General features: G+C 41.1%; 4 protein-coding genes across 7 annotated transcripts in view; 2 read left to right on the top strand and 2 right to left on the bottom strand.

Annotated features, from left to right (window-relative positions):
* rtkn (rhotekin) overlaps nt 1-2,931 on the top strand; it is a 54,998-nt gene extending 52,067 nt beyond the window's left edge. For all 4 annotated transcript variants that reach the window (XM_040155719.1, XM_040155720.1, XM_040155721.1 and 1 more), the window contains exon 11: nt 382-2,931. In XM_040155719.1, coding sequence (XP_040011653.1) covers nt 382-1,067 — 686 coding nt within the window. In that variant the 3' untranslated portion in view covers nt 1,068-2,931. The remainder of the gene's footprint in view (nt 1-381) is intronic.
* A 575-nt stretch (nt 2,932-3,506) lies between these two features.
* mblac2 (metallo-beta-lactamase domain containing 2) lies at nt 3,507-6,818 on the bottom strand. Its single transcript, XM_040154423.1, has 3 exons — nt 6,216-6,818; nt 4,738-4,952; nt 3,507-4,244 (listed from the first exon to the last, which is right to left on the bottom strand). The coding sequence occupies exons 1-3, from the start codon at nt 6,655-6,657 to the stop codon at nt 4,071-4,073; spliced, it is 831 nt and encodes a 276-aa protein (XP_040010357.1). The 5' UTR covers nt 6,658-6,818; the 3' UTR covers nt 3,507-4,070.
* An 82-nt stretch (nt 6,819-6,900) lies between these two features.
* On the top strand, nt 6,901-10,315 carry polr3g (polymerase (RNA) III (DNA directed) polypeptide G). Its single transcript, XM_040156280.1, has 8 exons — nt 6,901-7,209; nt 7,388-7,519; nt 8,294-8,423; nt 9,041-9,106; nt 9,188-9,247; nt 9,327-9,391; nt 9,621-9,746; nt 9,872-10,315. The coding sequence occupies exons 2-8, from the start codon at nt 7,409-7,411 to the stop codon at nt 9,959-9,961; spliced, it is 648 nt and encodes a 215-aa protein (XP_040012214.1). The 5' UTR covers nt 6,901-7,209; nt 7,388-7,408; the 3' UTR covers nt 9,962-10,315.
* Nucleotides 10,316-10,390: 75 nt separating this feature from the next.
* Nucleotides 10,391-14,294, bottom strand: lysmd3 (LysM, putative peptidoglycan-binding, domain containing 3). Its single transcript, XM_040156279.1, has 3 exons — nt 14,166-14,294; nt 12,835-13,111; nt 10,391-11,959 (listed from the first exon to the last, which is right to left on the bottom strand). The coding sequence occupies exons 2-3, from the start codon at nt 13,099-13,101 to the stop codon at nt 11,366-11,368; spliced, it is 861 nt and encodes a 286-aa protein (XP_040012213.1). The 5' UTR covers nt 13,102-13,111; nt 14,166-14,294; the 3' UTR covers nt 10,391-11,365.
* Nucleotides 14,295-22,552: the final 8,258 nt, after the last annotated feature.

Genomic DNA, 22,552 nt, shown 5'->3' with positions numbered 1-22,552 from the left:
TTCAAACTCATATATAAACTCAAAGATATATTTGAAAATACCATTTCACGGCTTCAGTTTGAAGTTAACAAATGTAATAAATTGCAAACATGTCTTGAAATCTATCCAGAATCCTTACGTCCTTATTAAGATATTCCTAAATTTTTCAGTAAAACTATCCTTATCCCTACCTTAGGACTCATTACATACAGAGTAGGGCATGATTACCAAATTCATATTCCGAATGGTAAGAACTTCATTATGTGTTCTGAGAGACCCAAATTTCAGATTTAATCCAAACCAATAATTTCAAATTTGTCAGATTAAAATCCTTTTAAAAAACCAGCGTCAAGCCTACTCGACAGCAGTAAAATGACGAGCTTTGCTGCATTCCTCCTGCAGTTATTGAGTCATCTGATGACCTCAGCAGCACTGTGTCAGACATCCTGGCTCGGAGGTTGCACGAGCTGGAGCTCCGCAGCCAGCTGGGCACCTCTCCCACCTGGATGTCTGTGTTTGAGGAGAACAACCCCAAAAGCGCTGGCTGCCCTCGTCCCTGCACCCCTCATCGACTGCCACAGAGCCCTGCGAGCCCTCACCGCTGCCAAAAGCTGGGACTGCTGTCCTCAGATGCAAGTCTGACGTCAGACAGCGACAGCCACTGCAGTACCAGTCCCTGCTCTCACCATCATGGCTGGCCCGAGCCTTCTTCAAACTTCTCTCTCTTGTCATCTTCCCCCTCCCGTCTGAGGCCACGCACTCTGTCCCTGGACGCTAAACTCAGCACCCTTCGAGGGAGGGGATACGGAGGAGGAGGGACCTTCCAGTGCCCCTGCCAGCCTCCTCCCTCCTCGCTGCTCGCACCTATCCCCCTCTCCTCTCGGTCACCTCGATCACAGCTCAGCACACAGACCACACTCTCCTGCTCCAGCTCCACCTCCAGCAACAGCTCCAGCAACAGTGAAGGCAGCCACAGCCCTGAGTCATCTGAGGGAGCCCCCTTCTCGAGGCCCTCCCCAGCTCGACGCAGCCTCAGGAACCTCAGGGCCAGACTTGATCCTCGCAACTGGCTCCAAAGTCAGGTGTGAACTTGTTTCCTGGCAGACATTTCATGCTGACTTAAAGGCAATAGTGCTCATTAAACTATGGTTTAACTTGCTTAACACATGTGAACCAACCTCAGGCTATCTGCTAGGCCATATGCACAGCCCTGAGAAGGATAAGCTGCCTCTAGCCTGCTTCCTGGAGGACGATGGATCATGGAATACCCTCCTGGGGCAAACTGGAATGTCTTCTAACACAAAAGACAGGTGACAATCACTGCAGGCGACTCTGCGCTTTGCTGGGTAGCCACAATTTTGAAGACGGTCCAAAACTAAATAGGAGGTACTCTGCTTGCTTTGACAAATTATGGTCATGCTAAGTGATGCTAAGAGCTAAGGACTTGCTCCGATAAACACGCCACACTAGGCCTACTCTCTGTCTTTGGAATCTAATTCTGAAACTGGAAAAGCTTTTCTTTTGTCCTCAGCATCAACCATCCTGGCCACTCAAACATTGGATCAAGGTCATCTCTATTAATGCACTAGCTGTGTTCTGACTGGATGATTCTTATCTGTATTTTAAAAATAAAGGTTTGCAGTGTTTGATATGAAAGCCAGTACGCATGTGGCAAGATGAACATGCAAGATGAACATAAGGTATAATCCTTCAAGAGTTTTCACATGTAAACTATTAAGTGTGGAGGGAAGGGTTGATGTTTGTTACCTGTACTGTGATATCTACTTCAGTGTACTTTTCGAAAACACAACAGATGATCCTTGTGGTTCTCCTAAAATTACTATGCACCATTTTTGTTTGGGTTTTCTTTTTTTTTCTTTTTTTTTTGCATGATTACACTTACAGTTAAAATGTTGAACTACTTGAGATCATTTCAACAATGAATCTGGTGAAGCTAAACTTAATGCAAGTGCTCATACTTACTGTACTGGTTATTACTGTGATCTTTTCAGGGTAAGAATCTGTGCTCTGGTCTTTACTTCTACACATTTATCTGCACACTATTGACAGGCTGTAGTCAGAACTGCGTAAAAGATCCTAGAATAAACTGAAATTAACCAAAGCTTAAGTATTATTGAAAACCTAAGCCATACTTATAATTCTGCTACACTGTGTCACAGCAGCATTGTAGGATTTTATTGAATAGGGATTCCTGCTTATGATAAATCCATTAAAATGTGAAATGTCCATTGATCCATTAATATGCAACACAGGAAGAAATCTCAGAAATTATTTTATGGTGGCTGTATTTTAGAAAACCTTCTATGAGACTAAGTACTTACATAAAACAAAGTCAACTGTTAAGTCATTATAGTAAGAGCAAAATTTAAATGGTTTGTTTACACTGCAGCCTATTTTTTTTTTTTAATAATGCAAGTTGTTGCCATTTAGACAATTCACTGCAGTTTTTTCTTATCACAAGAAAACAGAATCAAATCTTGTAGGAGAGTCGGTGTCTCTGTCAGTGCAGTAAAGCCTCTTCTTCTCTGTCTCCGTTGTTTACTTTGGACTTACTTACTGTAACAGTTTCCCTCTTGGGGCTCAGAACTCGAGCAACCATTTTAACTAAGATTTATGTCAAATGCTTAAAAAAAACAGCATTTGTTACTGTAAATTAATTTTTATAAGTTAACAAATAAACCTCCTCTCTTTGTCTTTTGTTATATTATTGATTTTGTTATAAATGCAGCTATATTGATAACTGATTATCATAATGTTGACAGATGATGTGCAGATCTTTAACTGTTACAAATAGATACCATTGAATGTTATAACCTTGCAAGAGTTTCCCTTTTTAGCAGGCTTCGTGTTCTGCATGTGCGCCATCCTAGAAGGCGAACATAAAATGAGAGATGTGTAAATCTCACGTTTAAATAATATAACATTAATTATAATAAATGTTTTATCAACTCACAACTGCCTTGTTTCTATCATACCTGTATCTGCCTTGTCCACAGGAAATAAGACCCACTAATTAATATTTTAAATCGTATGCTTTTGTTACATGTAAATATGTCAGAGGTATGACATTTTAAATTGAAATTGATTAGAATCTTCCAAAAATAATTCCTTACCGTGAATCTTACAGTTCCAAGGACATATGAAGACAACACACCTATAACTACACTGTAACACAGAAGATATGAGTGTAAACTAGGTAAAACACGGCACACTTTTCTTCATTCTGCACAGTGTACTAAAAATTCTGATCAGGAACATCCTCTCTCTCCTGTATCACCATCAACACCTTTCCCTGCAGTTGGAGAGCTTTCCATCCAATCAGAGAAGTACTTACAGAACTCTGCACTTTGAACATATGATGGATCATATTCTATCCAATTCTGTTCTGCTTCTCTTTCTCCCTCCAGCAACAAATCCCATAGGAGATCCCCTCTTATGTTAACGACTGAAGATAAAATTCCATATAGCGGCTGGAGCGGTCTGTGTTGTAGAAGCATCAAGAAAAGCAGGTAGAACAGAAGCTTTATTGTCAATGTTTCAATAGCAAAGCCGTAGATTAGTCAATAGTACAAAGCACTCTTACAAACATAGGAGGTAGTCGACACCGAGTCTTCACTGAGCTTTATATTATGCATAGAGAAATACTATGGCCATACTGAGTCTCTTTCGAATGTCTCAGAGGAAAACCCAAAGCTCCCTGCTTTCTGTTTGTAGTGCAGAGTTGTACCATTGTTGTGCTATTGTAACTAAACATCTGCTTAAAGTATAAAAAACCATACATCTAATCATATTCAGGCCAACATATACATAATCATCAGTATATGACAAAATCACACTAATAAATACTCCATATTATATGCTTCATAAGATGCTGATAAGTGACTTATGTAACCCAATAGGGGCATTTTACGCAAAGTTTGGCAATTATATGAATTCTGTTGGAATACATAAGTAAATGAACAATGTTTAAATGAGGGGTGTCTCCCCTCCTCACCCTCTTTCATGTCCTCCATATTTAAACATTTTTCTTTGTGCACTTATGCTTCCTCCAGCTCCATGATCCGCTCTCCTTAGCAGGCGCTCCGTGGGTTGAACGCCCGCAGCGCCACCCCAGCCAGAGTACTCCAGGCAAATGTGGAGAACTTTGCAGGGCACGTTCCAGCTCTGCTGATATATGTGGACGCAATCCGATGGAGCCGCTTCGCACCAAAGGTGTTGTAGTGTCCTGGGAGGACTTGGTCAACCTGTTTAATGAATTTGCCAGTTAAACAGATGTTGTACAGTACAGGCTTAATGAATTTCTAAATCATCAGCTGTGACACACTCCAGCATAATTGCTTTGGGTCAACACCAATCTGTATTCATCAGTACATGGTACATATCTCTGATTTAAGGACAATTTTTACATACAGCTGAAAAACAAATTCTGGTAAATCTTTTGATTTACATGGAAATTACTTAATTAATCATACTTTCTCCTCTTAACATATATTTTTTTACAAAAACACAATTGTTTGTAAACTAAAATCCCATTGTCACTGAGGGTAGTGAACAAACGTCAGCTCAGCACCTAAAATGTACATATAATGGAAACTTCTGGTCAAAAGTCTTATAATAGGACCATGACATTTTTTTAGATGACGGAATTGGATACCTTGTGCATCAAAGCTCAATTAATGACCCAAAATAGTAGAACTATGAAAAAGGCTACGCCACCTCTAGTGTGTTTCACTGTACCTGTTCGCTGTCCACCAGCCCCACCAGGCGCTCACAACTACTGATGTAGTCGCTGACGCGGCTGTAGGGCAGCCAGTCAATCATGGCGCCGTCGTACACTACGTCTCCACTGAAGAGCAACTTATTGTCACGATCATGGAGGCAGATGCTGCCCCGAGAGTGACCAGGCATGTGGAGCACCATCAGCTGTCTGTCACCCAGGTTGATGACATCACCTAGAAAGGAGAGAGGGAGAGATGGTATCATATTTTCACAATCATTCACACATACAAACACAATATAAATTATACCCTTAGGCCCATAGGCATCCCATTCCCAGATTTACATCCAGACTAAATCCATACATTCCTCATAATTTCGCTGGCTGGAATCAAGCCAGGGTTATATTTGTGTTTTACGCATCACCTCAGGTTCACCTCGTATCACCATGATGTGTATAGTCGTGGACATTCAGTATATCATCGATTTGGTCCAGACGCAGTGTGACAAAAACGTGAAACTGGCAGACCAAGCAATTAGATATTTAAACTGCACTGCAGCAGTGGCTCTAACACAGCAGAGCAAGTCAGTGTATGGACCAACAGTGCCAAAATTACACTCTATAAGAATACTAAAGAGGCTAACAGGTAAGGTTTTGGACCAAACTCCAACAAAAGCAGAGCTGCTCATCCCAAATGAGGGGTCCTTTGTGAAGCTTTGTGCAACATCTTAAATCAAAAGTTAAAGAATGTGAGTTTAATCTAATAGTGATTGATCTGGTGTGTATCTACTAACAGCATGGTGGGTGATGGCTAAATCAGTGCTGTAAGGTAATTAATACTCTATGGGATGCTGGCTCCTCTTCTTTCTTTCTTTGATGTAACAGAATTCATCAGTCATCGCTGGCTTAAAAAAAGAACTGCTCTGCAAGTATGAATGCACAAATAGCTGCCCAGAAAAAAAAAACAAAAAACAGGTTTCATTCTTCTTGTCACACATTGTCTCCCAAATTATCAATACAGTTGTGCTTAGGGTGGCCACCCCTTTACAAATAACCTGTCTGTGCACTCTTTACATAACCCATCTCATGTTATGTAATGAGACACTTACAATTATATAAGCAATACCCATCACCTCCTATTGCAAACCTGTCTTGATCAAATACAACATCCTTTGAACATAAACTGTGTGTGTGTGTGTGTGTGTGTGTGTGTGTGTGTGTGTGCGTGTGCGTGCACTCATTTAGCAAGTCATTTTTGGTCTTCTGCCAAATTCATTGTGCCGTGAAATCTTCCCGTGGGGATAGAAAGGATTTCGTATAGAGCATAATGTGCAAAATATTGCTAGAGTGCAGGCGCAGCCATTAAATATTGCCTAACGGTATCGACCATGATGCTTATCCCCAGGCTAATGCATGTAGACCTTGTGACCTGGCCTTTGAGGACAGACCTGCTACCCTACCATATATCATATCTGCAAAAGCGGCCTCTCCGACCTACCCTCTTGCAGTATGTGTGTGGGCTGCACAGCCTTGACTTTGTAGTGCCTTGCCCTCCATCCTGGACTGGGAGCCTCGGCTATCTCCCTGTCGCTGAGCCAGGTGACCGTTTCGAAGTTGTCTCCGTTGGCCAGGGCATCGACCTCGGCGCTATGGACGCCCACCTGTCGGAACTGATGCAGGCCGCCCGAGTGGTCGAAGTGGGCGTGGGTGGCGATGGCAAGCAGCGGGTTCTTCCTCTGAGGATCTTTGCCGAGCAGCCCCTTGGCGTCAATGTAGTCAGGTAAGCTCCTCAAGCCCAGACCAGTGTCTATAACCACGTCCTGGTGTGTGCCGCGGAGCAGCCAGATGTTGGCCCGGTTCTCTGACTGGTAGAATCGCTCCTGGATCCAGAAGAGTCCGTCTCCGAGCGATTTGTGAGCGTACCAGTCGGCTGCAGACATCCCAATTCATGCACTTAGCGAGGTAGGCTGGTGTGGGTATTGTGCTGTCGGGTGATTTTGCTGCAGAGAAGTGCAACTAGCCTTCAAGCTAGAGCTAGTATGTTTTCATTCAGGTTAATGTGATGGTGGCCGCTGTTACACCCGTGTAGGAGGAGAGCGCTCATTGGGCGAACGGGCGGGTGACGACAGCCTAAAGCGTGCTACTATTGGCTGCGTCAGAGGTTACGCCTTCTGCAACGTCAAGCAGGGGCGGGGCGAGTTAAAGCCACATTTCCACATGCTGAGTGTAGTGTGAGAATACGTTTCCACGACGGTGTTAGCAAAGCAGTACCAGTCTTACTAAGAGTTAGCTGTAAATTTAGTGATTTCAGGAGTTAGTTTACGTGCCGAACAACAGATAAAACTGGGTAGCTGCATGTTAATGACAAGTAAACTCGAAAAGTGAAAACATGGAGTAAAGTAAAGGCTAAAAGCCGCTGAATAGCCCTGAAGTACATAGACTCTTAGGATTTTACGTCTCCACATTAGGAGCAATTTACTAACAGTCCCCTAGTGAGTATTACAACTTACTGTATGTGTGAATGTGCTTCCGATCTAATATGTCAGTGTTGACCAACGTTGCATAGTAGGCAAAGTCAGAGAAGAGGCGACGATGTGTCACATTAACTTGTTGTGTCTGCACGTGTTTGACAGTGAAGTTGACTGAAGACATGTGGACTCTGTGCTGCAGGTACAGAGGAGGCTTGCAGCCATGGCAGGCAAGGGTCGTGGAGTCGCTGCCTTTACCTTCAACATTGAGGCTCTGGGCATCGGCAGGGGCAGCATGCCAGAAGCCAGGGTGGGGCCCAGCCCGATGTTTCCAGTAAGTACCGACCACACACACACAAACACACACACACACACACACACACACACACACACACACATATGCAGAGAGCCCAGGATGACATATCAAATTGCAGTACATTAAATTCACGTATAAGCCCTCAAGGTCTTAACCGCAGGTGAAATTTGCATGATCTCTTTAAACAAAAAGCACACGCTGTGAAATTTGATTTCATTTTCATAATTAAAGTTGTTTAAAAGAATATTTGTCATGGTCATGTTAAGGACCTGCACATGTTTAAAACCAGTGTCCCACTAAGTGCCTCTTCCCAGAGCATCCTCTGCTAGAACAGGTATCAGTTGCTATAGGCTGCTTCTAGCATTTTCTGAATGATGCAGCAAATAGGGGCCCAAAGGGAAAAAAAAGACCTTTGGGCCCTTATTGACTCCTCTTCCTCATACTATCTCTGCAAGTATCCACTTGCATTACTGTGCCCTTCAAGGACATTAGACACTATACATGACAGTTTGATTGTATTTTGCATATATTTTAGGATCAGTTTAGTAAAATTTTGTACTACGGAACAGCATTTTACTATAAGCAATAGATGTAATTGTACGCATATCAGTTAAAATCAATATGTGATCTGTTAAAGAAAAAAGAGGGGGTAAAACTTACAGGTTTTTCAGTATGCTTCCACATCTGCGCCATAGTGTTGATCAAAGGTAAACAAATCTTCCTATGAAAAAGAAACATAACTGTTACACTTAACTGCTGTCATCTCCCTTTCACTATCTATCTTACCTCCAGACCACAGACTTTAAACCAGTTCCACTGAAAGCTGGTGAGGATGAGGACTACATGTTGGCCTTGAAACAGGAGATGAGGGGAACAATGCAACGGCTGCCACATAACATAAAGCCTCAATCCAATAAAACAGGTGAGGGGGAGAGTCATGCATTAGAAACCTGACATCTAATAGAAATGCTATGGCAAGACAATTGGCTGCTGTGAGGAAAGATAATGCAGCACTTAGGAACTGAAACATTTAATTGGGGTCATATTTGCGAAAAGGAGAGAGAGGCTGATTGCTGATAGAAATATTGAGTTACAACTGCTGTCTCATCTTTCGTTTTTAATATGATTTCTATGGTCTGGCCTTACAGGCCTTTCAGAGTTCCCTTGGTCAACAGTGAGCTAAATATATCTGTAACAAGTAGCAGATTTAGGTTTTTCAGAATGTCTTGTCCTACATGTTGTAAGATGCATAATTAAGGTGCTCTGTGTTCACAAAACAATGTGCTAACTGTCATTTCAATGGCTGAGAGTTTGATAGATTATATCTATGACAGTAACTCATTCTGTTTGGGACTGGCATGTGTTCTGTAGTCGAAATGTCAAACTTGATTTATCATTGTGGCTAAAAATCTGGAGTAGCACCCAGTGGGTGGTGTTTACACTTGTGTTTCTACTAGACTGCCGAATGTGATGTGAGAGTACATTGGGACTTGTTTTAATGGTATTGAGGCAGAAGTTGCTCTTGTTCACATGAAACAGAAGTGGAGAGATACACGGAACGATACCTAAAGCAAAGCCAGATGGAGGATGAGGAATGGACTCCAGGTACTTGCATAATCACACTGTAATGGGATTAGAACAAATTGAGAAAAATATGGAAAATAAATACTATGCTTGATATTTTAGACTGGAACCTTTTCCCAAAAGAATTGATGCCCCAAAAGAAAAAAACGCGTGCTAAAGCAGGTATATGAAGACATTATTTATATACTGAGATTTCAGTCTATAACTATAAGGATAAAGACAAAATGCTTAAATTCAACAGGCGCAAAGAAGAAAACAGTGAAGATTCCATGCAAAGACACACAGGATATGCTGAGTAAATTAGATGTAAGATTCTATTTACTTGTTTGTTCTTTGTTCAGCTACTGAGGATTACATGTACTGTTAATGTTGACTTGATATGATTTATCAAGTGCCCATTTATCAAAGCGTCATGTTATTGCAGTATATACGAGCTCACAATGTATACTGTATGTACTTACCAAGAACTATGCATGTCCCTCTGAGCCTGCAAATGTTTTACATAAATAACTGAATCCTAATATCGATATTTCAGGAACTGGCAAAAAAAGACGATGGGAACCCTGAAAAATCAGATGATGAGACTGAAAAGAAAAAAGGGAATGAGGATGAAGAGCAAGAAATTGAAGAGGAAGAATATGATGAAGAGGATATTGAAGAGGTTAGATTAAAAATGATAACCTGAAATCTTTATTGCCAAATTTATTAAACACCAATTTAATGTGGTCAGTATGTAAGAATTAGAGTTAATTTTACTTAATCCATGTTTCCTTTGTTTCACTGTAGGATAACGACTACATAGAAAGCTATTTTGACAATGGCGAAGATTTTGCTGCAGACAGTGATGACAATATGGATGGTGAAGCAACATACTGAAACAGCATGACTCAACCATACAAACTCAAGCAAGCGTACACGGTTGTTGAAGTAAACAATCATTATGTGATTGTTTCTATTCGTTAAATATTGTAGATACGTTGGAAATACTCTTCAACAGAGTGATATTTTTTGAGAGAGGAGCTTTCCTTAATGATTTATGTAAATAAATGCCAAACTATGTGCACACTGACAATAATTTATTCAAAATAGATGTATTTATTCTCCAGCCTGTAGCACATTTCCACAGGTTGAAAGGCACATACTGTCAACAACACAAAACGCTTTGTCATAAAATACCAAGTGAACACGGTGACAAAATAAAAGGGCTATATAACAAAGTCTAAAATTTCACATAATATACAAGTGTGAGTCATTGTGGGAATACTGTGCATTTTCCATTTTCCTCACTGTGCTCATAGGTTGTTTTTTTTTAATTAAAAAAAAAAAAAAAAAAAAAAAAAAGCAGTTCCAGGCAAGATCAAAGGGAGAAAAATTCAAGCAAATTTCATTGAATTTCAGAAACATAATTTAACTGGTAGCTCTCAATACTGGTAGTGTAAGTAAAAACGAATGCTCAATAGTCGTGAAATAAATTAATTCTGTATTAAACACAATGGCAGCAATCATACTTTTCCAACAAATAGTATTGAAAAATTACTAACATGGCAAAAATACAGTTGGAACAGAGTAAGTCTGAGAGTAATTCTGTGGATTTGGTTTCTCAAACCAAATCCACAGAATTATTGACTGTCTTAGGGTATGGCCACTGATCCATCACAGAAGAAAGAGGTTAGAGTTTTGCTTTCTCTCTTGGTTTGTTTTTGAACTTGTTTGACACAATTTGTATGGCGCTTTAGGAAAATGCAGCAGCCCAGGTGATGACAAAAACATCCCCTGAGTTCTCCTGGCTTCACTGATGACAGAAACTCTGAAACCTTTCCATCAGTTCCAATTAGTTCAGCTTATTATAACATTTGCTTGTCATGCGACACACATCTGGCATAGACAGTTGGACCCATGTTCAGCCCATCTATGCTTTTTGTTGAAAAGCATATAAACGTAAATGGACAGACACAAGGAATGATTGTGGCCACACCCTTATTCCTAGTCTGTCAACCCTATAAAAATGACTGTTGCACAGTAAAGTGACTGTCCCAGTCAGACAGATTGCATTGATGTATTAAGTCAAAAAGTTAAGTTAAAAAATGGAAACATCCATCCAATTTTATTAAGTCTCTGAGTTAGCAACAAACTTGTATGTAAAGTAATAATCCTTTGCTATGTTTTCTCATACCCGCCGTGTTCACCCTCTGCTGCTTTGTCCACACCGGATCCCTGGGGATCTCATTTAACCACATTTCCAGCATGATGTCCAGGTCCAGCCCCTGTATGGTTGTCTCCTCAAACAGGAGGGTCCAAATTATTGTCATGGAGATGTCCATGAGGCATTTCGCCATGAGCTTGTGTAGGAATGCCATGATGGCTGACATCAGCTTTCATAATAACCTCATAGTACAGCAGATAAAACACAGGCGTGACAATACCAACAACCAGCATGATGGCCACTGCCGCCCACCATCTCATGCCCCAGTCTGCCCCATAATAAGGGTCCTTCCTCTGTGCTGGTTTATACTCTACTTCTGCTAGCAGTGGCTGCTGCTGCTGTAGCGTTAAGGAGGAAACAACCTCATTCAAGCTGCTCCGAGACGGACCTGTGGATTTCACCAGCCGCTCAATGTCCTTGTCCTTCTCCAGGAGGAATCCCTCCACACTGTCGGTAGAAGAAGAAGAGTCTGTGGAGGACTCAGAGGGGAGGGAGGTAACGGGTGAGATCTGAGGCAGGTGCCTGGCACCTGAGGGGGAGGCAGATTTAAGAGGTCCAGTGCTGTGTGTCTCAGTGAGGACGCTGAAGCGCCTCACAGGAATCTTAACAGAACGCAGGGCAAAGAAGTCCTGCTCTGTCAAGAGGTTGTTGGCACGCTTAATGTCAGCCACCTGAGGAACACATAGAAGAAAGACAAATTAATAAAAATGCTTAGAGACAGATGATGCTGTTAAATTTAGTGTCCTATGAATATTCTTGATTCTGAGCCAACCATTAAATTAGAATGGTGCTCTTTACACATGGCGCACAAAAGATATTATAGTCAACCTTCTATAGACTTCTGGAAATAACAATCCAACATATTACATACACGAAAAATCTGGTAAAATAAAAGCAAATAAAAGGGAGAAAATTCAAGAATTTTTTTGTAGCCTTCTCCAGATCTGTGCTTTAACACAATCCTGTCTCTGACCTCGGCAGGCAGTTCCTTCAACCTTGTGGCTTGGTTTTTGCTCTGATATGCATTGTCAACTGTGAGATCCTTTATAGACGTGTGTGCCTTTCCAGAACATCTCAAAGATGATCAAGAAAAATGGGAGGCACCTGAGCCAAATTTCGAGCATCGTAGCAAAGGCTCTAAATACTTATGTCAATGTGATTATATGTATGTAAATAAATATACACACACACACACATACATATATAAATATACATTATATCTATATCTATAGATATCTATAGATATAGATATATATAGATCTCTCTCTCTCTCTCTCTCTCTCTCTCTCTCTCTCTCTATCTATCTATCTATCTATCTATCTATCTATCTATCTATATATATATATATATATATATATATGTTGGTGTGTAAAAAATATAGTTTTAATGTTGTGGCTGATGGGTGAATTATTGGTGTATATGTAATATAGCGCATCAAGATAAAAACAATAGTCTACTTCAGTGAGGGAGGGTTTGAGTGAGTACTCCCTATAGAGAGGAGTGAGCAAAGAAAGACAGACACACACAGATCTGAGCACAGACATACCGAGCAATGGTATTGCAGGGCAATGCTGTTCAGTGTGTCACCCTCCTGGATATCTCTGGTCAGGTAGATTATATCGTCCATCCTCTCTCTGGAGGTGCTCCTCCGTAGCCTCTCTCTGCCACGAGGCCGCAGCTCATAGCTCTCCCCATCCTCCTCTGACAGGTCATTCTCTGAGCCATTGTTTCCAAACAGATAGGCATGGCCGCCATTGGCAGGCTGCACCATGGTGGCTGACTGGAACCCATAGTGCTGGCTTCTACTGGACATTTTTTCTTCACTGTATTGGGAAAAGCAGAGATAGGCTTTACTAATAAATCCTGAACTTGCACAACACCATTACAGCTGTCAATGTCACCCCCAATGTGACAAATTAAACCATACAGATACTTTATAAAGAGACTGTGAATGAAAGCTGGCCTACGTGACCTTTATAACATCATACAAAACCAAGCATGCATTTCCTTTTCTGAAACCTGCAATTAACAAGTGTAGGAAGCAGCGAAGTTCACTTAAACTAAGTATACAGTTCTGGCAGTTAAAATGAGGATGTTCAGCATACTAAAATAAACAAACTGTATCCACTTTCCAGTATCATAAGTAATGCTACAAATAATTTAATCCTCGAGATGTCAAGGTCCTATGTTCATGTAACATTTCAGTTTCGTTATCCATTATAGCCATGGGAACATAACCTGCTAATCTGACATTTTATCTGATAACGTTATCCAGGTATTCTCCTATCAGATCTGTGATACATCTGCTGTGAGCAATGCAAAGCAGATTTCACTCCAGGTTACGATTTTGAACCAAATGCCAGACTCCTGACCAACGTAATGTTAGCTTAATTAGCAGCTAGCAATCCAAAGTGTTAACCATAACCACACAGTCTTCTTTATCAAGCACGGAGGGATGTGATTAACTAGCTACGCTTGCAAAGAGTTAACGTTATTGTGACAAAAATCAAAGGTTAGTTGCTATTGAACTAAGCAATTCGCTTTAAAACAGTATACTAATGCTCTCACCCTACGACAAGCCCGGTCGATGTCGTCTTCCACAAGGAATAACAACGTAACTTTAGAGACACGTCTCTCTAAGCCACAAAATCGGTGTCATAAATGAAGGGTTGTTCTTGTGCTGACAGAAGTGTCATGCACAGCGCACTTCCACAGTTCGGCTAGTTGGTAAACCGAGGACCGTCTGTACAGGCTACACCAGTGGTAACTGGCGTCCTACTATGCAATATAGCTAACAAGGTTTGTACAGTTCTATCGGTCAGTCGTCACAGTTGATGAATAATATGTGTGGGGGAAGTCGTCAACAACTGCCTTTACCTGAAAAAAGTGAACACCAATCAATCAATTTTCCTGAATAATGTCCATCCTACTTCCAGAGGATTATCTTCAGTCTCACCTTGCCGTTGGCTTGGTATCTACCTGCTAGCTACCGTTGAACTGCTATTGCTCACGCCACGTCAACAGAATACTTACGTAATGACGTTATCACTGATGACTCCGAACTCCTTACTCGTAATCGCAAGATGGCGCTAAAGGTTAACTTAATATCTGATAAAATCCTTACGCTTTGGGAGCAGACTGAGCACCAGCTAAACTTTTGGATAGAAGTTAGTGTCAGGTTATTTTTCTATACAGACTTCAGTATTCATATCTGTACTAGCTAGCTCTTACAGTTTACCCAAACTAACTGTTAATAAAAATAGAAGCTAGCTTACTTTTAACTAGGTTAAAACTAAGCTAGTTAAAGTCAATTCATTCCTTATAAATATATAGTAAATGGTGTAAATTCTTCTCTAAATTATTAACATATAGGTTACCACTGTCCCTCCGAATATTTAGCCGAGGATGTATTTAAAGCTATTTATAAATCAACAGGGAACAACATTTTCGGCTACGTGGACGACGATGCAAGCGGTATTTTCCTATAAACCCGCGTGCATATGGGTCGGTGACAAATTGTGTCAGATTTCAAGTTACTCAGCTACAAATCTGCAAAATTCACGTGGAGTGATAACAGCAGTGGCGAGAAGGACAGCAACTGCTCGCGGGGTCTATGCCTCTTCGGCTCTCTGGGTGGAGCTGTCCGCCACCACACTGTGCACCCTCAAGAGACAAATGGGATTAAAACATCCTGTCTGATTAGGCATCGACCGGGAGACTAGCTGGAGTCACAGTAGCGCCGCAAACTAATCTTTTCTGTTGGGACAGTGAGCCGTGTGTGCAGCAACAGTAGCTCTCACATGGCTGCAGGAGCCCGGATCTGTGTGTAGAGAGCGGGGAACCGCTCCATCTCTGTTATTTCACCCGGCTTCTGTACCGTTAGATGACAGACGCGCTTCATCCCATGTTTTTCACCGGGAACCCAAAGCTGCCGAAGGAATAACAGATTTCAGTAGTTTTTTTTTATTCAGCAATAGAAAATGATGCGGTATTTGACTGCTGTTTGAGAAGAGGAGGAGCTGAAGATCCCGGGAGCGCTCATCGATGTAATCCTGAGTAATAAAGATATTGTAGCAGTTTATCTTGGACAGAGAGGCCAAGCAAGGTGTCAGGTAAATTGGAATAATTTATTTTCTGTCTCTTTTCAAATGTGTTTCTCAATGTGTCATTGTGAGCAGGCTAATAGTAAAGACGTGTGGCGCCCAGCAAAACTTTGCTGGATTCGTTTCATTGAAAGACTTGAGGGTGCGATCATATCGCTTTGTGACATATGGTTATACTGTCTCTTAGGCAATTCAAACGGCTGGGATTTATTTTTCGGTAAGTGGGTCAGTAATGATTGGTGACTCCGGGGGCTTTTGCCAGTGGCACATTAATAGTGCAGAGAATAAAGGAAACAAGCGAGAAGCGATACTCGTCATCAATTATGCCAGACAGCTAAAGCAGACATATTGTATAACACTATAAGAAAACGATTAAAAGTGGTTGGCCACTGCTAATTTCTCTTTGCACTGTGCCAGAAATCTCCCTCGGAGCAGCTAATAAAATTGAAAAGCCTAAATATTGATTCAGCGCAATCAGTAAATGAATGGCCGGGTAGCCCATTGAGGACGGAGACAAACGCTTCCATGGTTACATCCAGGATCTCCAGCGTGATTACTGCGCTTTGTGTGGGTTTTCTCTCACCCACTGAAATAAAACAACAATTCAGGGGGAACTGCCACACATGGTGAGCTGGAGACCCTTTCATAAAGGCCCCGTTGACTAATCTATAGGCTTACTCGGGCCATAAGTAATCTTGGCACACTTTGAGTGGCGCACATGTGCTGATACTGTTAAATAAACGAGTGGTGCCTGCAGCCTCATTGTGCTGCTGCTTCTTTGACTCCAGGCTCCATAATTTACACCAGTTGATAGGGTGGGGTTTTCAGTCCTTGAATAACTGAATATGTCCACCTTATCTCTAATTGATTTGACATGATGTCATCTTGGTGCGTCCTTTGCAAATCTCTTTTGTTGCCTCCTCAGTGGTGCTTCAGCAGCGTTAAATCCTTTTTTCTCACTGGGGAGGAAGGGAGGGAGCTGCTTCTGTAACCATTCAGCACTTACACCTGCTCTTCCTCAGCGCCAGCCTTCACTGTTAACTGTTTCTGAAATGTATCATGGTATAAACGGGAGTAATTGTTCAATCAGTTGAAGAATTACAGTTGTCCCTCTTTGTTAGCAAAGAAGCACCCAAACTTGCCATGAAACGTTCACAATTTTATTTCTTTAAACCCTCGATCTCTATTTCCGTCATCCCAAACCCACATGTCACGGTCAGTCTGTTTATGTAGATTTGGATCCTCTGAGATTCACCACTTGCTCAGAGCCCAGGCCCTTTGTTTGTCAGTGTTTATGTCATCGCCTGGCAGGGGTCAGCCCCCAGTCGCCTGTGTGTGAAAGTCTGAATGTGATTCACTGGGCGGAAACTGTTTTACTGCCTCCCTCTCTCCCCTTCTGTCTCCTCTCCCTAATCGCTGCACAGTACAAAAGTGGACAGTGCCATAAACAGAGCTTGTTCATTGAATAAAGGTGCCAAAGTGTTGCACATTGCAGACAGGATGAGATTGATGTTTGCCTGGGATGAGAGGACTTGCATTCTCCCCGTGTGGGGATAGAGGGAAATAGTAGACGAGGGCACAGCTCTCCACACACTTCACCGCCCTGCAACAGGCTGTGCTCGCTTCTGTGCACCATGGATCACTGTTGGGTGCAAGAGTTGTAAAGGATGTCCTTATCTGTGAAATGAAGGAAATTTGTAAAAACTTTGCATGGGTTCATAGTTACTCTGCATGTACAGATATTCATGATCCTTTTTGTGATCTACAGTGGTTCCATATTACTTCCTAGACATATCTCCACTAGTTATCCTGAGCCAAAAGCTATCTGGTTGTTTTCATACATGTGTTCTGAATCCTACCATATCCTCATTTATTAACTGAGCACATCTTATTATAAGTAAACTAAAAAACACACACAAAAAAATTATAGTTGTCTTCTCCTCAGTGAGAGTTCTGCATTTATGTTTTTCATGAGGTGGGAAGAGAAAACCAGCAGACTTACCTACTATACACCTCTGATTAGTTATGGTCTGGTTTTCATTTCCACAAAATGTTGCGCTTACTTTCCCACCTCTCTCTCAAATTACCATTTCTTCCAGAAGTACCGTGCAGTATAACAATTCATAATCCTATGGTGCAAGACAGTCCAGATGTACTTTATACAACAAACCTGCCTCTTTCGCACAATATTGGGAGCTGACTGGACTCACTGTATGCTTATTTGAGTTTATGAAGTATAGATGTTAACATTTTTAAACATCAAACCCAATTTTTGGAGCAACAGATTCTTAACCACACATTTGTGCATGCACAGCTGATATGCAGAGGGTTTCCCCATGCTTTTTAAATCCACTAAAAAATTATTGGGGGAAAATAGAAGCATTAGACAAACTGGGACAAAGAACAAAAATGTTTGCACAAGCACATGTAGTCATGAGGTTTTTGCGCTTTTTAGATTTAACAGTTTTCTATGCTGAGCATGGTGACCAGATCAGATTAATTTTTTCTGTGCTTTAGAGATAATCATTCTTAAACAGAAGTTATTTTAAAGCCATCTCATTCAGTTTTTGGTGTCATTTCAGTATATCGCTTGTCGATTACGTGATATTTGTCCAATGTGGAGAAAAAAGCCACTGCTGTGGGCAGACAGTATAATTAAGGCTCTCAACTCCACAAGGAGACATTGAAGAGACCAGGAGAGTGCTGTAGAGTCAAAGAAGAAAATAAAAAAGTAGGAAAATTATTAACACCAAAATGAGATAAAATAAACAGATCTATGCCATTCTCATAGAATTGAAAATAATTGTGAGCTAATTTCCAATGAAAATTTACTATGTCCTGAATGAGAAATAATACGGTGCCTATGCTATTTTATGCATGTCATCCTGTTGTTTATTTTGACTGGGATGATCATTTCTGATACCACCATGTCTGCAAACCCTGGTGAAGTTGATGATAGATTTAGTGAATGGACAAATTCAAGTCATAAATAAGTCTCTTATAATGTTCTCTGGTATTTTAATACTTTGTTTTCAAAAATCATTTGACAATTCATGCTTACGCAGAGGGGAGAAAGTATCATGTTTTAGTAGTTGTTGTCCTTGGAGCAGATGGACAGGAAAGTAGTGGGTCTTCAGCAGTGGCCAACAATCCTGAGGTCTCTTTAGTGGGCTTGACCAACCGCATATTGTTCCCGGTGAGAGGATTCCAGTACGGTCGCTGCAGTGAACCCTCGGCCATGACCTCGCTGTCAACTCTCATAATCACACACTCATACATACACACACACGTACACATACACACACTTATTGTTATATCTCACACTCTGTAGAGGCAAAGAGGAGCCCTCCTACATCTTCCCAGCATCTCTATTCAAGTATTAAACTTGAACTCTGACCTCTTGTGATGTTAGAAAAGCTGGTGGCCTTAGATAGTGCAGCCTTAGAGTCTTTCCTAGCAGCTGTACTGTACCAGTTTTTCTACTAAGTCCAAACAATAGTAAGTAATAGTAAAACTATTATCAAAAAAAAACACTCCATCTAAAATAGAAAAACAATCATTTTATTTCTAATATTTCTGTTATATGCCCACTTTATTCTATGGTAATTGCATTTAAATACGGATAAACTAAAGCAGCTATGTTTCATTTCAACCTGCAAACTGCATGAAAAATCAGTGCAGGAAGCACACAGAGCAACATCCTTTTCTCAGATATTAAAACAAAGAAAAGTAAAAGAACCTTTAGGAAGGCTGTTTCCTCTCGTTACATTAGCTTGGTTAGACTCTGTACAAATTAAATTAAGTTTCAAGGACTGTTTAAAGCATGTATTCTTTTGGGATTTTGTTTGTTTTTTTTTAAATCATTGAATGTTCTATAATACCCAAGAAATAAACTTGCTCACATAGTGTTGCTTGATTTTCACTGATCCGATCTGTAAATGCACAGACCCCTCTGTAGGTCCCTGTGTCTGGCCATAAATCCTTATGAGTTTTGCCCTGTGCCTTGATGTTTTTGAGGGAGCCACGTGGAACACATCCCATAGTGCCCCCTGCTTCCTGTACTAATTTAGACAAGTTGAGTGGGTCACGCTGGAAGGAGATCATGGCTATCCATCCCTATACCCTTCCTTCTTTTTTAGTACTCCCCTTGCCTCTCACTAGGGTCTTTGTTTGTGTGAGAGAGAGAATGAGAAAGAGTGAGTGGGAGATATAAAAGAGTCACAGTTCCTATCTAAAACATAAACCAGTTGATGTAGCTCACGGACTCTTAGTCGTTGCCCCCCCATTCTCTTTCTCTGTTTATCTCTCATTTTCTTCAATGTACAGTAGTTGTTCATGGCAGAGGAATTCCTTGAGTAGGTAGGGGTGGTTCATCCAACATGGCTGAGATGTGGCATGGTGTGTTTATTGTTGTAAGAAGATGTATTCATACACTTTCTCTTGATGCCTGTCATCATAGACTATAGCTCTGTAAATAAAACATCTCAAGAGATAAAGATCACTCGGTAGTAAATAGAAAACACACCCTGCATCTTTGTGTGAAGCACCTTTGAAGAAAAATGTTTCACATTGGACTGAAATGTCAGTTATTGTTTGTAAGATAAGATGCCTCTGAGTTTGATTAGTGTATTTGTGTAGAAATTGTGGCAGGACCCACACACACACATGTATGTCATGTACACTAACAATGGATACACACTTATAAGTGCCCCATCCTATATTCACTGTTACGTAACAAACAGTTGTGTGAATGACTGGGTCAGTGAATCAGTGAGACAACAAACTTGATGACTACCTTTATGTAGGCAATGAATATTACTTTTTAAAATTATTTTTCTTATTTTTCTCTACAATAAGCAAGATCGGTTGACCACACTTGTTCAGGAATTTGCTTCCTCATCAATCCTGCCATCTGGCCTATAGTGTTCCAATGCCGCAAAGGCCTGAAAGAGGGGCTGTCCCACACCTACTGTACCAAGGATGTGTGTTCCGTGCGTGTCCTTGTTTAGGAGTGATAGAGTAGAGCTGAGAGAAAAGGAGGGAGTCTGAATAGGATGGTTTGGATTCAGCTGGAGAGGAGGCTGGCATAGCAGAAAGTGGGAGTAACAAAAGAATAGAGAACTGTGGCAATGTTGGAAATGCACACAAAACACAAAAAAGAGCATGAGTGAACAAAAGCCTGCTCCTTAAAATTGTGTGCTGGTCAGTGAATCGTAAAGTCCCGCTTCGTCTCCAATGAAAATACACCCCCGTTCTGGGTTGCCTCTCTGTTTTGGGAACTCTTTTGAAATGCAATTAGCATTTCGTCCAAGCCCAACCAGTTACATGCAATGAAGTAATACCCTTTCTAATTTGGCCCTTTGGTCTGTGAGGCTGTGGAGAGCACAACCTTGTTTAATCCCCTGAAAGTTCTTTTCTGTCTGCCTCCATCACTGTGTGTCATACAAGCTAATCAGTCAGCCAATGCTAAAACTGGAAAACACTCTAAATTGCCTACGCACTGGTTCCTACTCAATTGGAACCACTTTCCTTTTTCTATATCCCTTCCCTCCCACTATTTCCTAAGAAGAAAAAACTTTTGTTTTTCTTTAGGGATGTGAAATGCCATTGGCTCAACTTAAGAGCAGCCGACCACGGTCATATGGACAATACGCCTCTCTCTGTTTCTTTTTTCACAGTAAAATGCACACTTGATTGGCAGCCTCTAGCCCCTAAAGGAGAAATGCCTGGTTTGAAAAGTATCGTTTGACAATAGCTGAAAGGCTGACCTCATGCATTTTTTTTCTTTAGAGAGGTATTAATTCAAGTGCGTTCTAGTTCTCCTTATGTGGAATGGCATAATTTGGCTGCAATTCAGGACTGCCATCCTCATTTCCCAAAAATCTTTCTCCAACTTCTTGTTGGACTAATGGTAGGTTTTCTGTTTTTCCCTTCAAAATAAACAGAATTCTGTTTTTTGGGTAGAGCTCTCCAAAATAAGCCCAGTGAGTAAAACAGGCTTTTGTCAGATTTAATGATGTATGTTTTAGCTCTACTCGCTTATTAAGTTTCTTAATTTCTTCTCCCCAACTCCTCTGTATGGCGAGAACATTCACTGATCTAAAAATACCAGAGGCAGAAACTGCATGTGAAGTGCAATTATGGGCTTGTGAGCTGACTGGGTATGGCAGCCATGGCTACGTTGGGCTGAGAACGGACGGTGGGTGGTTTCTGAGGTAGGGCTCGACTCACATTGTGATGATGGCATCACTTAGCATGGAGTGCAGCTCAAACAGAAAACAATCCAATAAACAGGAGAGACCGTGGTTTTTGGCCAAACATGCAGCCTGAGACTTATAAATATAAACTGAACTAATACAGCAGCCATTCTATAACAGGAGAAACAATTTGTTTATATGCATTAAATGTCACAGTAGTAGTATTATAAGGTTTTATTTTATTAGATTTGCTCCATTTATTTATTTTTTTTATTTTAAATTATCAAGGGCTTCAATAAACTTTTTTTGGAAGATACTTTGAACTCTGTCTCTGCCTGCTCAAATTAGGCATTTTCATATTTAGTCTGACCTCTGAATAATAACCGCAGCCATCCAACCACATGGTACTTCCATTTACCAGTGTGTTTACAACCCTAAAGGACTGACTGAGCACTCATCCCTTACAATCTACATCAATAAAGATTAACAGATTGATTGATATATTCGAAGACTCATTATCACCTCTTTCTGTATGCCTTACTGACCACCACACCAACTGTCTCTGTGTGTTGCTGTTTACTTATCTGCTTCTCTGTCAGCATCAGTCATACTGTCTGTTTGCAGGGTTGGTTTTCAGTGTGAATGTGTACTGAGGAGGCACACAAACATTCCAGGAACACTGTTATATTAGTTGATGTTAATGACAGAGCAGTTTCTTTTTGTGGTCAGACTGACTCCAGATCACCAACCAGAGCTGTAAGATTGATGAATGAGATCCCACTGCAGGCCTCGCAGTGTCAGACAACTGGAGATCACGTTCTGTGTGTGTGTATGTGTGTGTGTACGCGTGTGCATGTAACTAACTGCCAGATATAACCACAGGCTCTTCACCAAAGGCGTTTCAGGACCAGGGAAGCCTCAGGGCAGGGATGCCACATGGGAAAGCCCTTGATTAAAACTCTAC

This window comes from Xiphias gladius, chromosome 19 (genome assembly GCF_016859285.1).
Source record: "Xiphias gladius isolate SHS-SW01 ecotype Sanya breed wild chromosome 19, ASM1685928v1, whole genome shotgun sequence".
NCBI lineage: Eukaryota > Metazoa > Chordata > Actinopteri > Istiophoriformes > Xiphiidae > Xiphias > Xiphias gladius.
The sequence above is the reverse complement of the archived record's forward strand: the minus strand, read 5'-3'. Positions and strand labels throughout refer to the sequence as shown.

What these genes read in the sequence shown, in the direction of transcription:
- mblac2 (XM_040154423.1), bottom strand. Translation starts at nt 6,657, where the DNA reads ATGTCTGCAGCCGACTGGTACGCTCACAAATCGCTCGGAGACGGACTC. An exon ending in CACACACATACTGCAAGAGG is followed by an intron (nt 4,953 to 6,215) that starts GTAGGTCGGAGA and finishes TCTCCTTTCTAG; the next exon opens with GTGATGTCATCAACCTGGGT. An exon ending in GGCTGGTGGACAGCGAACAG is followed by an intron (nt 4,245 to 4,737) that starts GTACAGTGAAAC and finishes TTCATTAAACAG; the next exon opens with GTTGACCAAGTCCTCCCAGG.
- polr3g (XM_040156280.1), top strand. Translation starts at nt 7,409, where the DNA reads ATGGCAGGCAAGGGTCGTGGAGTCGCTGCCTTTACCTTCAACATTGAG. An exon ending in GGCCCAGCCCGATGTTTCCA is followed by an intron (nt 7,520 to 8,293) that starts GTAAGTACCGAC and finishes TCTTACCTCCAG; the next exon opens with ACCACAGACTTTAAACCAGT. An exon ending in AAAAACGCGTGCTAAAGCAG is followed by an intron (nt 9,248 to 9,326) that starts GTATATGAAGAC and finishes TAAATTCAACAG; the next exon opens with GCGCAAAGAAGAAAACAGTG.
- lysmd3 (XM_040156279.1), bottom strand. Translation starts at nt 13,101, where the DNA reads ATGTCCAGTAGAAGCCAGCACTATGGGTTCCAGTCAGCCACCATGGTG. An exon ending in CCCTGCAATACCATTGCTCG is followed by an intron (nt 11,960 to 12,834) that starts GTATGTCTGTGC and finishes TGTGTTCCTCAG; the next exon opens with GTGGCTGACATTAAGCGTGC.